At 42.2% G+C, this 16,899-nt stretch overlaps 1 protein-coding gene across 4 annotated transcripts in view; it reads right to left on the minus strand.

Annotated features, from left to right (window-relative positions):
• Positions 1 to 1,182: 1,182 nt before the first annotated feature.
• Positions 1,183 to 16,899, minus strand: part of DCLK1 (doublecortin like kinase 1) — a 326,889-nt gene continuing 311,172 nt past the window's right edge. For all 4 annotated transcript variants that reach the window (XM_060288223.1, XM_060288221.1, XM_060288222.1 and 1 more), the window contains one exon: positions 1,183 to 7,013. In XM_060288223.1, the coding sequence (XP_060144206.1) occupies positions 6,956 to 7,013 (58 nt within the window). In that variant the 3' untranslated portion in view covers positions 1,183 to 6,955. The remainder of the gene's footprint in view (positions 7,014 to 16,899) is intronic.

A 16,899-nucleotide genomic window follows, 5' to 3' on the forward strand; every position in this document is an offset into this window, starting at 1 on the left:
AATTTCCTAGGACGCTTCTTCACCTGTTGTATTTGACCCATTTACCACCATTTGCAGAACTTCCTTATCTGAACATTAAGTCCTACCTTTCAAAAGTCCTGGAAGGCCTTTCTCCCAGTTTCCTGATGTGGTAGTTTTATCATCCTCAATCCCAGAGTTGCCGGTGTTTGATGTTTCTGTGTCAGGGCACGTTTTTTTCTGATGGCAGGTTTTTGGCAAAGCCGCCAGCCTCATAAAACAAGGTAATGGTCCTTAGGAAGCAATCACTTTAGCTATTGTTTCACAGCAGTTGCCCCGAAATCCTAGAAAGGACCCAGCAATTTCACTGCAGAGGAGCAAAAGGCACAAAAACAGCAACAGCGGTAGCAGCAGCAGCATGTAGATGGCCAGGAAGGTGACTGCTAATTTTACAAGTGCTTGGAGATATTCTGGCACCTTCCTAGGACACCAGGGTCCTGCAGTCACTTTTGCTGGCCGACTTTTCAATCTCCTAGCATTGAACAACTCACGTAAGAAAGAACGTTATTCCCTTGTACAGCATGGCGATTTTCTCTAAGGTCAGTATTGCACATGGGATGCCTGATGGGACATCGCTATAAAAATGGCAGCTAATTACAGGTTAGCAGCACTCTTCTCTGGAGATCTTGTTAGGTGGAAGGGTAAAATAGGCCTGAATGGTATTTGATTTCTTTGTGTTTATCCAAGTCACTTTGTGTTTATCCAAGTCACTGGCCCAGGCAGGAAGGTAATATATGAAAAGGGACATTTTTAGAATAGCTGTTTTTGAATTATGCTCATGAAATATACACTCTGCTAGGAAGGACATGTGGGAAAGCTACACTCTGACTGCATGACTAATTTTTAAAGCCTTGCATAGAGAGAATTCCCCTCAAGAACACAGCTGGGTTATTCCTTCATGGACTGAATGTGTCAATTATGAATTGAACTAAAATGAAATTTTACTCCATTATGGCAAAGTGAACTGAGGAGTGGACACTGGAGCTCGGGTATTACGTAGCAGTTCATACACCAAGTACTATTATTTTATTAACTTTTAAGAACATGTTTTACATAAAAACAGGCAACATCAAAAAAGCTCAGTTGATAAATGAACATAATATATCACAGATGATTTCATCCACATTAACCTACATTTATTAGCTTAAACTGAGAGATTAGGGGAAAAAATTGGATCTCATTCCAGCTTTAATCATGGATACAAATTGTTTGAAAGTTATTTCATTAAGATTCTGAAAATCAAAGATTAACCTGTGCCATCTGATCCATGCAGCAATTGATAAATTCAGTATTTTTGAAGGAAACACTGTTTTTTTTTCTTGCACCAAATTGAAACCTTTCAGAAACTTGTTTAAATGCATCAGGTTCCTAGCCCACCTTTTCAGTATGCATGAGCAAAATACTATTTAATTTCACACTCAGCTAATCCTTTAATAATTTTCTTTCAGCCAGATTGAAAAAGACCATTATTAATTTCCTAATAAAATTTAAAAAAAATAGTTATCGAGGATGTGACTCTAACCTTGGACCAGTTTCAATTTCTTTTTATTTTTTCTGAGAATATATCAAAAATTAATGTCAATGGTCAGTGAGAAATTGTCCCTAGAGAATTATTCAAGGTCTTTTTCTTACCACATTCGATTGGACTGGAATGAATTGACATTATAGCATCTTTATCATCACTTTTAAGATCCTACTTTCTCTTAATACCGACAGTGAAGACTTTTAGAACTATTATTTACTTTAAGTTAATAAAGTATATCACAGACAAAAATATACAATTTTACACTGAAGCAACATTAAGGGTCTCACATCAGTTAACCAAAAAAGAATGTTGAGGACATTTACAGGTAGGGTTTAATTGTAGAGATTGCTCTTCCTTTATGAAAAGGTATGAAACTAGAGCTCTCACTTGTCTCCAAGGGCAAGAGATTGCAAACCTCATGATCAAAACACCTGCCGGTTAGAGGCTCACTCACTGAAAAATGATCGCATAGCTTCAGCGTTGAAGCCCGAGAATGACAACAACAAAAACTCCAAAGGAAAAATAAAAACCACACCACGCAGAGGCATTCTCAGCTTCTACATTGAATTTCCTGTTTCCCACCAGTTTACGACCCTTAATGTTACTGGATGAATGGTTGCATATTTGAGATGATTAAAAAATAAGACTGCCTTAAAAGCACCACCTCCTCAAGTATGTAACTACATACAAATGGAAGATTCCTTCTGACAGTCCTAGGGACCCCATTTGTTACTGTTTCATGTATAAGCACCACTGAGCCAATTTTTAAAGCACATTTGCAGTGATCAAATGTGTCCTCAAGTTTTGCTGATTTTTTTGTCTTTAAACCAAGAAAGTGTGAAGTGCATTATCATATTACGTGCTTATCATATCCGAATTGACAAAAATGTTAATTTGGAAGTGCTTTTAATCACTATTTTCCTCAACAGACCAGAATGGCTTCATGAAACTTGATTAAATAAAGAAATCCGTATCTCCCAAAGAAGCATATATCTGACCCTCTATCACTGCATGCAAAATAAGGGTCTGTCTGAGAGCATTTTTCCCAAACTCTTAATGGAAATGGCAGACAACACGCAGGAAAGGCTAACCCTTGAACTGACCAACTTCAAGTTTTAAAAAATCTTTGATTGGATTCCCCCCCGCCCCACCCTGAAATCATATAACAGTTTAAAAAATTAACGATTTACAAATTATAGAAAAGATACATTATCTACAATATATGCCAGGTGACTCATTATTTGTTTTTAAACCCACATCCAAATGAATAATTACATTAAACTACCATCTTGGATCTTGGTGCTTTCTAAAATTCTGAATTCACAATGAGGGAACATACCTGATTTTTTGGTTGTTCTTTTCTCGGGAGAATTGGGCAGAGAAAAGAAGGCGGCGAACCTTCACTCTTTGGAACAGGCCCTCTACAGCAAACTTCAGCCTGGGGCACCTTTTTATGGTCAAATTAAAAACCTTTGAAATTAGAAGTTTATCATGGAAATGCTGACAGATCCTGACCCAGAGACAGGCTAGCAGGCAACACAATAATAAGAAAGCTCTCCCTCAAGCACAATTGCCTTTCAGCACAGGGGATAGAGTCGTCTAATGGGCACTGCTGGCCAGCAAACAACCATGATTTAATGTACATGAGCCTTGGTCATACGATAGCTCCGTGACCCTCTAAGCTAAGCCAATTTTTCTTTTGTTCTATTTTTTTTTCCAACTGAAACATACCTCAAAGGGTAAAGGATTGCAATTTTAGCCTTCATTCATGGATATATTGCTTTTTTTCAACAATATCTGATGGGCCTGTTCACCACCACCCGTGCAGGTCCTGAGCAGGTTCTAGGAAGGTCTCACTGAACACAAAACACCAAGCGTTTTCAGTAGTTTATTTGCAATTTTTTCTCTGCTTATTTTAGTATGCACCACGTGTAAGTTAGATAAGGGCTACAGTAAAAACATTTTCAATGACTGAAATCTTACTTTTCCTTCTAATGATCTGGAGCAAATCACATATTCATTGATTATGACAAATAAAATGATTTCTGCTACAATGTCGAGAAAAAAATGTGTTCATCAATAGGAACAGTTCTCATCTACAGAGATGGTTTACACGATGCAAGTAATGAAAGTTTTTTCCTTAACAAGTCTACTACCAAACTGAAACAAAATGAATCTTAAAATTCCCTTGAAAATACCATATGGTTGGTCATGTATCAATAAAGGAAAGCCAGTCCCCATCACCAGGCCACCACCATAAGAGCTATATTAAATACTTAGGGAAAAAAATATGGAGACACTTGTGGCAATGATTAAATTGATAATTATAGAGATAGATACACTGCCGTAATGGTACGTGTTTATTCTATAATAAAGTGAAATAAAAAATAAGATCATTTGGTTATAGAAATTCCTTAAAGAACACCACCACTTAATTATTTCAAACTTGAACTATCCCAAGAATGTTGTGAAAAAAAATAGAAAGTACTGGCTAAAAGCAAAAGCAGTCTGGGTACACCCACGTAATCAGCATGCCTTGTGCTTGTCTGTTAACCCTCTGAGTACATCTCTGACATTCAGGATCTCAATAGCTTAGTGCTGAAAAGATTGCATTCCATCTGATTACTCAATATTTCTACTTGACAGGTCACATTCCGCTGTTTATTCAGCATAGATCGCTCAAATTCTACAGCGATGCACTGGGATCCCCATGCTGAATGGCCCTGCATTCTTCCGAGCTACCCCTCTGCAGTGTTCTGGGAAACACGCCACAGCTTCACACGGTCCACAGTCCTTCAAGACTTGGATGGAAAAAGGCCTGAGCCATGCACTGTAAGGTCTGTACACTAGATATTGGAGCAATACATGTAATGCCCACAGGAAAAGCAGTAATTCAGAGAAATTCACAATCTATTGTAGGTAGGTCTCTGCCCATAGGATTTTTTCATATTCCCACATTTAGAGTTAAGGCCAAGCTATTTACCTACTCCTTAGTCTTACTTAGAATAGTGCTTTGCTTTAGAGTTCTAGAGAAAGCAGTCGTTTCTGACCAGTTCAGGGAACTTTACTAATATGGAATCTACCTACACGCCGCACCCTTCCTCGTGTTCTGCCCTCCTCCTCCCCAAGAAACCCAGCTGATTTGTGCTACTTTGTGATGTTGTGTATTAAGCTTTCAGGACCCTCTAAAAGGGAGTGGGGGGCAGGGGGGGATCTCAATAAATGATCTAATATGTACATGGCAAGACAACACAGACCGAAGAGATAAACCTAAATGTGAAAGAGCAAAAAACTGGGGGAACAATTTTGCAAAAGTCATGACATGCTGTGATTTTAAAATCTAGAGTAATATAGACCATACCTTCATCAGTTGGAGAGTAAAAAGCAGCCATCGAAGATCCATCTGTATTTGAAAGTAAGGACTGACTGTGGAAGTGCTGCACACAGATTTCAAGACTTTCAGGTATTGAAGTATATTTCAAAGCCGAGACAGTGAGTGCTGTTCAGCCATCTAGATGCAAATTTCATGAGCCATCACTCACTGGTTGTCTCCCGGGCCACACAGTTGAGCAAACCTTAGGAGGACATTCGAGTCGGGCCCCTGCCTCCCAACACCATGGCCAGCCTCCCCACTAAGCATCGCAGTGACTACAGGCTGCCTCAGGCCCCCATTCTGAACGTGACACACTGCAGTAGAAGCTCACCGGGGGAGACACAGGGCTAGGGAGAAAGATTTGGTAACAGGAGTAAAATACATGTGTCGGACAGGACTTGGCCCAAAGAGAGAAAACAGCATCTCCCTCTGGATGGCTAAAGACAGTGCTATAAAAAGGTCATCTTGGGCTTCCCTGGTGGCGCAGTGGTTGAGAGTCCGCCTGCCGATGCAGGGGACATGGGGTCGTGCCCTCGTCTGGGAAGATCCCACATGCCGCGGAGCGGCTGGGCCCATGAGCCATGGCCGCTGAGTCTGCGCGTCCGGAGCCTGTGCTCCGCAACGGGAGAGGCCACAACAGTGAGAGGCCTGCGTACCGCAAAAAAAAAAAAAAAAAAAGTCATCTTAGGGAGTGGAAGTTTTATCCTCAGGAATACCCTCTAGGTCTCCCATTCCTGTTCTCCCTGAGAGACTATTATGTAGGTAACCCAAAGATGCACATGGAATTATCTTCCCAATGGTTTATTTCTTTAAAAACCATTTTGAGACTATTCTAGATTGTTTGCCCACTCTGCTTTCTCCTCGGCCATCTTGCAGAGCACCTGCCTCTGGGCCCCTGTGACCCGGTGCTCCTCCTTTTTACGGATTCCATACTCTATGTGGATTGCACACTGAAGACTGAAATGCATGAAAAAGCAGGTGAGAAAAAGAACAGGATCTTGTTGCCTCTTTCTGTTTGACATTCCAGCCCTATAGAGCACCTGGCAATTTATTGCTCTTTTCCACCAGTTGTGTGTTTTGTTTGTTTTTTCCTGTAGAGGTCTCATACTGAGCAGGCAGACTCTCACTCACCAAACACAGGACAAGATATGGTGCCTTCCTGAGGGTCTGCGCTGGCAGTAGCAGCAGCTGAAGTGGAAGCAGCATTTCTGGGGCGTCATCAGCACATCTTCATATGGAGGCAATTTGGGGGTGAGGGCACCATCTATATCCTGGGTCAGGCTGTTGGTCACAGGCCCAAGTCCCTCCACTCAGGATGCAGGACTCAGGGCAGCTGACAGTTAGACCTCCAATGCAAAAAAAGCCCCTTTCTTAATAGGATTGTGAAGAGGAAAGAGGGGGTGCTGATGCTTAAGTTATAAACCTGCCATGTTCTAAACCCACAAAAAAGGACACGCAAGATATCATTCTAGACACTCTTCTTGTCTGGACATCTCAGCATCTAATAACAACCCCTTGATCTGCAGCAAAGTCAAGAAACGTGTGTATAAATCCAAAGGCCTGAAAAATCCCCCAAGGGTTCCCCATAAAATCCTATGCACTCAGAGGGTTAACAAGTGCTATGTTACATACTGCAGATCCTAGATTGACTGATGAAAACATTCATTGCTTCTATGTTTAAAAAAGCTGCAAAGTAGCCTTAACCCTTTGAGGACCCGATTAGCAGCAAGTTGCCATCTCCACCAACGACAAGTCACAGTCTCATTCAGCAAAGGGAAATCGCTACAAGGATACCAGAAAACACACTGTTCTGCTCGGCCATTCAAGCATTGAGTGCTAGGTAGATCAGATGAAACTGTTTTACATAAATTTGGAAAAACAAATCTCAGAGTCTCAAAGGGTTAAGCTAGGACTTCGAGTAAAAGGGTCTTGTTAAAAGGGCGAGTTTGGGGAGCGAACAGTCTCGGAGGAGCTCGGGGAGTAGTCTTCCGATTCCGAGTTGAGTTCGGGCGGAGCTGGCTGGGCCTTGTACCGGCTCCTCACATCCGGGTGGCGTCTTCGTCGGAAAACCTGCCTCTCCTTATCAAGAGCGGTGGTCTAGCAGGGGCATAAAATGAGAAAGAGGACAATTAGGCTGAAGGAAATGGCAAAAGGAACGATTTCTGGAACTTTCTGAGGTCAGAAAAATATGCTGGCTAAGTTAACCTGTCCACGATGACTCACTTTTGGTGACCACAGTCACCACTGCTGGGGTGCCCTCTGCTCCCCCACAAGCAGCTCCTAAGGGCACCTGGTCATGACATTGCAGGCACAGGCAGGATGGATGATGTTGTGGGTTCAACAGCTCCCTGGCCCTCCCCAGACCTCCGCTAGCACCACATCTAATACCCTCGGTCGCTCCCAGCCTAGCCAGAGACCCCCTGGTAAATGGGAGCCTCAGGCCTGTGTGTCTGTCTGACATGTGAGGACGCCAGGCATGTCTCGTTCATCAACATTCAGCTCCAGGCAGCTGTCTAATAAAGATGAGAGGTGATGAAGTTGTCAGACATGGAAACAGAGCCACAAGCTCGTCCTGTTATTTTAGCACCTCCTCATTCTAAATGATCTTATTATCTGTTGATGAGGGAGTATGGCTCAATCTCTGGCAAGGATGGGTTTAATCTGAATGAACCCAATGCCTGAAATTGAAAACTGCTTTGAATGCAGTTAAACCTGATGGAAACCTTCCCATGGATTTTCCTTTACAAAGTTCATTTTCATTGTAGTGTGTGGTAATTTACGAAACTGAAGTTCGATGTTGTAGGTATTCCAACTCTTGGGCCCTATGCCTCCTTTTCCTGAGGAAACCTCATATGATCTCCAGGATGTGCTCTCTAGCCATAGCTCTGGAAGTTATTATGACATCAGGATTGGGAAGGGCATGACTTCATTACAGATTTAATGGGTGTGAGGAGGAACGGATCATTACAGAGAAACCTTACACAGAGGGCAGAAGAGCAGGTACAAAGCCTGAAGAAAAATGCAGAACACATATAAAAGTTGAAGGCATCCTTGTTTGAAAGTCCCTCTTTGAAAGGATGTAGCCTGGAGGTTATTCTGCTTTTAAGAGATTACTTTTCCTCTACAGGGATATATACCACCATTTTTCCTCTTGGAAATTTACTGTTAGCTTCTTCAAAGAACAGAGATAAATTTATAGCCAGCCGGGTTCTGAGAACAAAGTGAAAACTAAGCCCCTCATACAATTGCAGTGTAGCATTAGAGCAATCTCAGATCTAAAATGGGGTAATCAAAGTTCCAGAATGAAGTAATAAAGAAAGAGAGGCAGTGTGTAGAAACCAGTACAGTAAATGGCTTCATGAGGCTGAATTGTTCTGCTTTAAAAACTGTCTGAATAACAGTGTTACAAATCAGTGAGGAAGATAAACTTTAATAATTCACTTCTCGTTTCACTAGATTGTTAATACAATGATTCAATAACTGGTGTGTTGAAATGTCTACCTTTGATTCTTCGAAGTGTCGAATTTTTAAGGACCCTCAACTCACATACATAGTTCTTGGTCTTATACCCACCGATTTTATATTTTTCAGCATCATTAAATCCAAATTCCTAACTTTATTTAAAACATTGTAAAGTTACAACACATGGTATTTTGCTTTCAAAGCAAACTGAAAATGCTCTGTTTGTGTAGAGTTGAATGTAAAAAACAGGCGTCTATTTAGTCTGACACATAAAAACCACTCTGTAGTTAATCCAAGAGTAATATAAACGCTTCTCTTGGTCATAAAAAATATTTTTATTTCTACCTTCTTGAGAAAGAAAACAGTCACTGGCATGGGACTAATACTGACTGACTAGTGGACTGAGGTTCTCTAGTGTCGGGGAGAAAATTGCACAGCGGGTTTGTAGTCAGAAATTTTGAGTCCTGTTCCGTCCACTGCTGACCATGGGAACCGTTCACTCAGTTCTCAGTTAAATAAGGAGCAGGGATAACACCCTCCAGAGTTGCTATATATAAAAATGGATGTGCAAATGCTTTCAAAATGGTGAAGACTCCCAGAAATGGAAGGTGGTGTTTTGTTTTGTTTTGTTTTTCTTTACAATGTAAGATATTGTTTTGAAATGAAGGAACTGCAGGTCAGAGGAAAACAATGCAAAACAAAGCTCTCATTAGAACTTACCTCAGAGTACCTTCCCTCCCTGCCTACTCTCACTGGCACCTTCTCCATATTTACCTCATCTCCCCATAATTGACTCAATTATTCCAAGTCACTCTCTTGGCTGTCAGCACTGAAATAAGCCATTTCTCCACCAATACTGTAATGCAGTTTATGCAGACGCTGGTGGCACTCATGGGCTTGGATGGTCCCATCCCCCTTATTTTCATGTTCATTTGTCCAGATGCTCATAAGGTCAGTCACATCCTCTTCCTTACTTGTCCCTCTGCCTGGACAGCCCTTGCTTTGTCCCATTTAAGCAGTCAGTCCTGGCCACTCCTGCCAGTTTCTCTAGTTAGCAGCTTTTAAATGCTGGCCTTTGTTGACGGGCCTTCATGCTCAAATGCTCCTGAGCTTTCAGTTGTGCTGATTCACCAGTAACTTCACAGCAGCTATTTTTGGAGACATAGCATGTCATGATCACAGGTCATGGAAAAGGGTGTGATGGTTCTTTCTGTTGGATGTATAGACTCTTAGAATTGAAAGAGCATTTATAAAGCAAAGCATTCTTCGCCCAGGGCTTTGCCTTTACAGGCAGGGAAACTGAGGCCCAGGTATGTGGAGAGACTTGCCCGTTTCGCATCACTGACTAGGAATAGAACTCAGTTCTCCTCCCACGTGAGGCCCAGGCAATTTCTTCCCATTTAAAGTCTACTGAAACAGAACTCAAAGGAGCCACCGCACTCCAGTGGTTCCCTCCTCCGGTCCTAGCCAGGGTGAGCCAGGGAGGAGATAGCACGAGCAGCGTCAGAGGCCAAAAGACTAGAGCTTCACGTGCTGATGGCCCGAGAGCTCTCTCAGGGACAGCAAGCCAGCCTCTACCACGTGGACAATCCCATTCTAGGCCTGTAAACTCCTAGGGAGACCTGGGTCTGCTGATTGATAGACAGGCAGTTCCTGACTCACCCAGGTCCTTGCAACATTCTCAAATGCTACACAAGCAATGCTTAGTGCCCCCAACAGACTTGCTCCCAAAGATGACTGAGAGGGCATCACTGTCCACAGACCTCTCCTCCCAGGGCTCTTGCTTATTCTGCTTCTGGCTCTATGGACTGTGGTTCATTTTAAGAACCTCTCTGTGTTCCCATGAAGCCCAGTACAGCGATCACTGTGCATCCTGCCTGCAACGCAATCGACTCTGATGCACTGTCTTCCCTGCCACATTGTACACTCTGTGGAGGGCAAGATCAAGTCTGGGCATCCTGTCTGTGTTCCCCACAGCTCTTAGCACACAGGAGATACTCTCTAAGTGCTGTGGCTTTAGAAATATGAGAAAGCACAACAGAGGTCGCATTATTTCCCTCTAGAGCAGCCAACCCCCAGCCCATCCTGCACACAGCAGGTCCAATTTGTTTACAATTCCTCATAAAGTTGGACTCCTTGTCCTAACAGTCACAATGTGCTTACAATAAAAACTTCCAGGGTCTAGTTCCTGTTATTACTCAAAGCGATCACTGTGATATCAGCAGACCTCATGTCCCCGTTAGTGGGCACAGCAGCCATTTAGCTTACGGTTAACCACATCTCGGTTTCCCTTTGGAAATCCCCCGCTCACGTAATCTGTGGTTCCAGTGAAGGGGACCCTACCTCCATCTCTGAGGGTGGGGTGCAGATGGGTTTGTGACCCAGAAGCAAGCCTGTGCTGACTGTGTTCGCCAATACCCGTGATTGGTTCAGGATGGGCACCCGACCCAGTTCACGGGACATGAGGAGACTTTCACTGAGACTGCACATTCACAGTGAATCCCAACTGAGAGGATAGCAAGCCTGGAGCTGCTTCCCACATCCTGGTACCACGTGAAGTTCCAGACTAAAGCCGGCACGGGGAGGCAGAGTGGAGGGATGGAAAGAAACCAAGCCCTACCGAGTGCTGAATCCACACATCACTGAAGCCAGACCCAACCTTTGGACCTTTCAGATTATATAAAATCATACTTCTTCTTTTTGCTGAAAGCCAGTTTGGTTTGGGTTTTCTTCCCTTGCAATCCACACAGTCCAAACTGATATCTCCCTGAAGGTATTTTAATCACGCTCACCTCTGCATCCTGGCTTACCGTGTTCACCAACCTGACATCACCTCTCCCACTTCCTGCCCACTCGCATTTCTCTATTTTCCAAGATTTGATCAAATTTTACCTTCTGCATCACACTTTTTCTTTCTAAATTCCTCAGGCAAGTATTGTCTTGACCAAACCTTTGACACTTACTGCACACAGGCCTATTGCCTTTCCTGTCCATATTTCCCAAATCCCATGCAAGCTGCTCTAGGGTAGGATCTGAAACTTCTTTGCATTTTTCCAGAATGCCTAGCCAACTGTGACACACATATAAGGGACATATTAAATGTTTCTCAGTTAATACAGAATTAGATTATTTTAGGTGATTATGTACTTTCCGAATAGCAATGACAAAAGAAAACAGAACCCCAAACAACTCTATAATACAAAAGAGTAAGAAGTCAAAGGTATTATGAGTCCAATATTTAAGAGTGCAATTTGTTTTAGATATGATCAAATGCTTACATTAGATAACATTAATCACCTCATATATTTATCTACTCAACAACTACATATTGTGGTCCAATTCCTTATCACAGTAAGCACTGTTATATATGATACCTTTAGAATTTTAAGTGTAGCTGTAAAATTAATTGCCTCTAAAATCTGTACAGTTAAAATTTTACAGTTGAATTCTGTGGCCCAACATGTAGTTCAAGACAGATGAATTCAGCAAAGAAATAGAAATAATAGGCCAACACATAATTTTTTAAAGTATTGCTATAAAAATATATATTATCCAACTGGTAATTTTATCCCCAGAAAACATTCAAAACATAACTTTCCCTCTGAAGCGCTGTATCATAGATTTAAATTCAGGGCCCTTTCAACCATTTCTGAAAGCCTGCTTTCCTCTTTCTCAATCACAAAAATTTCCCAGATATCAAGGAAATTGGGTCTCTCCTCCCTAATGCCTATCTTTGTAAGGTAAGGTGGTCCTAAGTCTTGATGTTCCATTCAAACTTAAGACTTCCTAACGGATTTATTATTTTATTGGTTATTTTGCTCACGGTTTGCAGCTTTGCGGAACAGACATGAATGGACTTGCAGTAGAATTCCCAAGTGTTTCCTCAGTAAGTTATCACTTCATTAAAAGCTCGTAAGACAATCTGAAACCTGCATTATCACATTTTGGTGCTAAGTATCACAGGTTAGAGGTGAGCAAGAAATCTCTTGAGATTCTGGAGCTGACCAGTAGTAACCAAATAGGAAGCTCTAATCTAGTTATTTAAAATATGTACCCAATAACAACGGCTATGTCGTGTGCGGGGCTATAGCCAGCTAACAGTGGACTGGGGGATCCTGACAGACCAAATAACTGACCAAATAAAATGATATGGAGAAACTAATATAAACCTGCTCTACATGAAAGAAACACTGCATATCCCTACCTCAGACCGCAAGCTCTTGGTGATGAGAGTGTCCTTAGGAGATGCTAGATGAAGTGTGAAAACAGAGGAACGGTAAGATCATGCCAGTTACCTCAGCAAATCTGGGGGCGACACACATAGCAGTTGGAGCTCTTAGAGAAATTCATATCCATCACGTTTTGGTGCCTGCCCTAACACCAAGCATGCACGAATCAGAGACGGTGCTTGCCTAATACCCAGAAAATGTATTCCAACAACAGATAGATCTTTGGCCTTTTCTGTTAAAATAAAACAACACTATCCTCCACACAGTACTCAGATATTTTAAATCTTCTTTCTGACATTAAATTTGGAAATCAGCATAAATACCTAGGAGGTACCCATCTGGCCTATCTTTGCAATGTTATAGGAAAAATACAGCATGGAGGTGGAAGGTCAGGAATGAAGTGAGAATATGAATTGGAGCATTACTTTGTTTTTGCAAGTCTGAGTCACCCACATCTGTGTAATGCTTGCCTTGTCTGGTAGCTTTAGCTTAATCCCCTTGGTAGCAGCAGCAGGGGGAAGTCAGGAGAACCAGCTTTTTGTCCTAGCTCAGCTGATTATGTGACCTTGGACACGTTTTCTAACCACATCAAGCCATTTCCCAGTCCACAGCCTGAGCTGAAGGACAGTGCCTCACTCCTAGGGAAACTTCCACCTATGAAATACCTGAATATGCTTAATATCACCATCAATCTACTAAAATGGGTTATGTTTTTCTCTTCGTAAACAACAGGCCTTCCAGTCTATGGATCAAAAATATTTCTGTTCTGCACTATGTGCAGGACCCACAAGAGATGTACCTCGTTTAAGTTCGGAGGCAATGTTTCCTGTCGTGGCAGTAATTATTGGATTTAAGTAACTGCATTTTTCAGAGGCGAACGGTGACTGTTTTTCCTTCTTCGCTTTTCTTAATTTATTGCCAGCCATCCCAAACAGTCTTCATTTCATTAATAAAAGAACATTATCGTGCATGTTGCCTTTGAGCCCATCCATTATTCATACTACCTAGGAGACTGAGCCAGGGATGCAGCTGTTGGGGCATTAATCTCAGGAACGTTCTCTCCTTTGCTTGCCCTTACTCTGTAGGGACTGAGTTACGATTTGCTTGCCACTTTGGAAATGTTTTGCTTGATAGTAAAATTAAACTGACACCTAGATTGATATATCCACCCTTCTCATTTTTTTTTTTTGGCTTGCTGTCATGCTTATTATGGTTCTGTTTCGTTTTGCTTTAACATCCCTTTGGGGTCTCGCCAGGCAGGAACTGCACAGTATCTGGGTCTAAGACACGGTATTTCCCTAAAGTGAAGGTGACCATTTAAATGGCAAAAGCAGGCTTCATGAAACCAGCGGCCTTCAAACCTCCTTTCTAGGTACCCATCTCTTAAATGTGATTCCGCATTTCCTGGGGCAGCGCGGCCTCATGCTTCCCCACCACGTCATAAATATAGGCTCCTCCCGCTGATCTGGTTCTTAATAGAATCCCACATTGGTCCAACTCTGCAGAGGGTTGCTGATGGCCTCCCATCAGGGGGTTAAAAGGACAGCCACTTGCTGAGGTCAGGTTTCTAGAGGGCAAAATTCACGTGTTTCTTCTGCCCTACGGCCCCTGATTTTCTCACAGAGGAAGCTAAGCTGAGCTGCCATGTTGTTTTTCCTTCATCATGCCAGTAAACTAAAGGACAGCTGTAGGCACAGTTTATCTTAAGAAAATCTATGAAAATTTAGAACTTACTAAGCAGGTAGATTAAGGGGTAACTCCTTTTATTGCAAAAACAATTCTTTTAGCTTTGCCGAAGAACTACTCTTGGGTTGCTATAGTGGGATGCTACTGTAGAGCATCTCATATGTGATTTGATTGTCCAAACTCTTAAAAAAACACATTTATCTTCACAATCAAGGTTTCTCTATAGTAATGGTCCCTTCATGGGAAAATTCAATCGTTCATTAATTTAACAAATATTTATTGAAGTGCCTTCTATGTGCCGTGCATTCCACTAGCTGGTGGTGATACAGTTTTTAACAAGCCTGCCAGGTGGTGCTTTTTTTTTCTGTTTTTTTTAATTTGGCCACGCCACACAGCTTGTGGGATCTCAGTTCCCTGACCAGGGATCGAACCAGGGCCGCAGCAGCGAAAGCGCCGAGTTCTAACCACTGGACCGCCAGGGAACTCCCTGTCTTTTAATTTAGAAACATTTTTCTCCTACAACAGGAATTGAGAAACTTTTTCTGGGAAGACCAAGAGTTAATACTTTAGACTTTGTAGGCTATATGATTCTCTGACACAACTACTCAATTCTGCCCTTGTAGAGTAGAAGCAACCATAGGTAATTTATAAATGAATGGGTGTGGCTGTGTGCCAATAAAACTTTATTTAAAAACCAGGCAGTGAGCTAGATTTGGCCCATTGGCTGGCTGTAATTTGCCAACCCCTGCCCTAGAGGATAACTTTTTAAACTTACACTTCATCAGGATTTGGGGGGCTATAGAGTAAGTAAAATTTAATGCCCCAATTCATGAATAATCTAACATATAAGTTATTCAACAGTTTATCCCAATCAGAACATCAAAAAAGGTCACGGTTCTACTTTAATTACAAATGCTTGGATCTGGAGAGAGATCAGTCTTCCCAGGAAAATCTGTCTCTCGTGTGGTGTGGAGTGGATGACTCTATCTTTTCTGGGCTCCTCATTTGGGCTGGGTCCATGGAGGTGCTTTTGCACAGGCCACTCATGTCATCTTCATGACAGATGTGGAAGGTTGGTTGATAATACTCGTCTCATTTTTATAGATGGGAAAATTAAGAATCAGAGGAGGAACGTGTACCTTGCCCAAGGTCACAACACAGTAAGTAGGACAGGCTGGATCCAAAACCAGGGCTTCCTGACACCAAAGCCACAAACTCTCTGTGCAACTCTCCGTGCACAGAGCTGCCAATCTTTAATCAAGTTGGTTTCATTTCAATTTTCAAGACTTTTTAGTTTCTAGAAGTGTCATGTGTTTGACATGTATTTGAGAATTGTTTGACTTCAGCATATGGATATTTACACTCTTTCTTAATAGAATAACAGTGTGTCAATACTTATGATTAAGTTCTTTATGATTATTCTTTCCTACACATTTAAACCTGATAAAACCTACATCCTATCCGTAAACATCACTGAGGAACATACGGAGGCAAAGTATGGCAGGAAAGAATACATAGAATAGAGTGTAGGCATCTTTTTAAATCATAAAGGGGGAAAGAGGTTCTGAAGCAAGATGAAAATAAATACGATACCACAAAATTGTCCATCAATACCGAATCACCAGGAATCTCAGGAAAACATATACAGTTTACACCCAATCAGTAAGTCTTGGAATGCCATGGAAATTTCTCATTTCTAATAGCAAGTACGTTAAGTTTTAAAAAGACAAATATATATATATATTGTTGGGACCTGCCCTTAAGGGGGCTCTGAAGGTAAAACGAAACAAAATAAAATCTCAAACAGCGAGCAACCTGTTGTTTGACTTGGTAAAATAACACAGATGTCTCCCTAGCCCTGTGTCTCTCTCTATGACCATTTGTGGAACTATAATACAAAGTACTGCGGCCCAGCTTTTGAGCCTCCTGGCCAATAACTCACTTTTTAGCATCACGGTACAGCTGCCCTACCAAACCTCATACCTCCCCTATACTTTTCTCTGCAATCACAGTTTGGATGGTTTTGAAGTTTAAATCTATGCCTCTCCTATGTGTTAAGTGCTGGGGTACGGAGGGTGGTTAATCCCTTCCTAGAACAGAGGCCCCTCTCCTTCCTTCCTGCAGCGCTTTTTACACTCACGGAGCATGGGGAGACTTTTCTCGACGGCAGAGCAAGGCCAAGGCCACCATCCCTAAAGCAACCTGTGCCCTGCAACTTGCTGTGTGCCTTTGGAACCCTCTTCACACCACGTAGGGGGGTTCCTCTCTGGCTTTTGTGGGAACTGGTCTTCCAAACCTGCGCCGAGCTAGATGCATTTAACTGACCCCACTCCTTTTCACACCCGAGCACGACAGCATTTAATAGCCTTGCAAGGGCTGCGTACGGCTGCTGCCGCTCTGCCTCATTACTCGCTGTTTCAGGACAGTGCTTGAATCTAGTACGCACACGAGTCACGTCAGGCCTGACCTCAACCCCCCTTCTGTCCTAGCTCACCTCTGCGTTATCTCTCATTTGGCATTCTTAGCGTATGTCTTGTTTTGATATTTGTTTCATTTAATCAGGTTCTGGCTGTTGCCTTGTTCTGCGTGCAGAAGATGCAGGAATT

This window comes from Globicephala melas, chromosome 18, assembly GCF_963455315.2.
Source record: "Globicephala melas chromosome 18, mGloMel1.2, whole genome shotgun sequence".
Classification (NCBI taxonomy): domain Eukaryota; kingdom Metazoa; phylum Chordata; class Mammalia; order Artiodactyla; family Delphinidae; genus Globicephala; species Globicephala melas.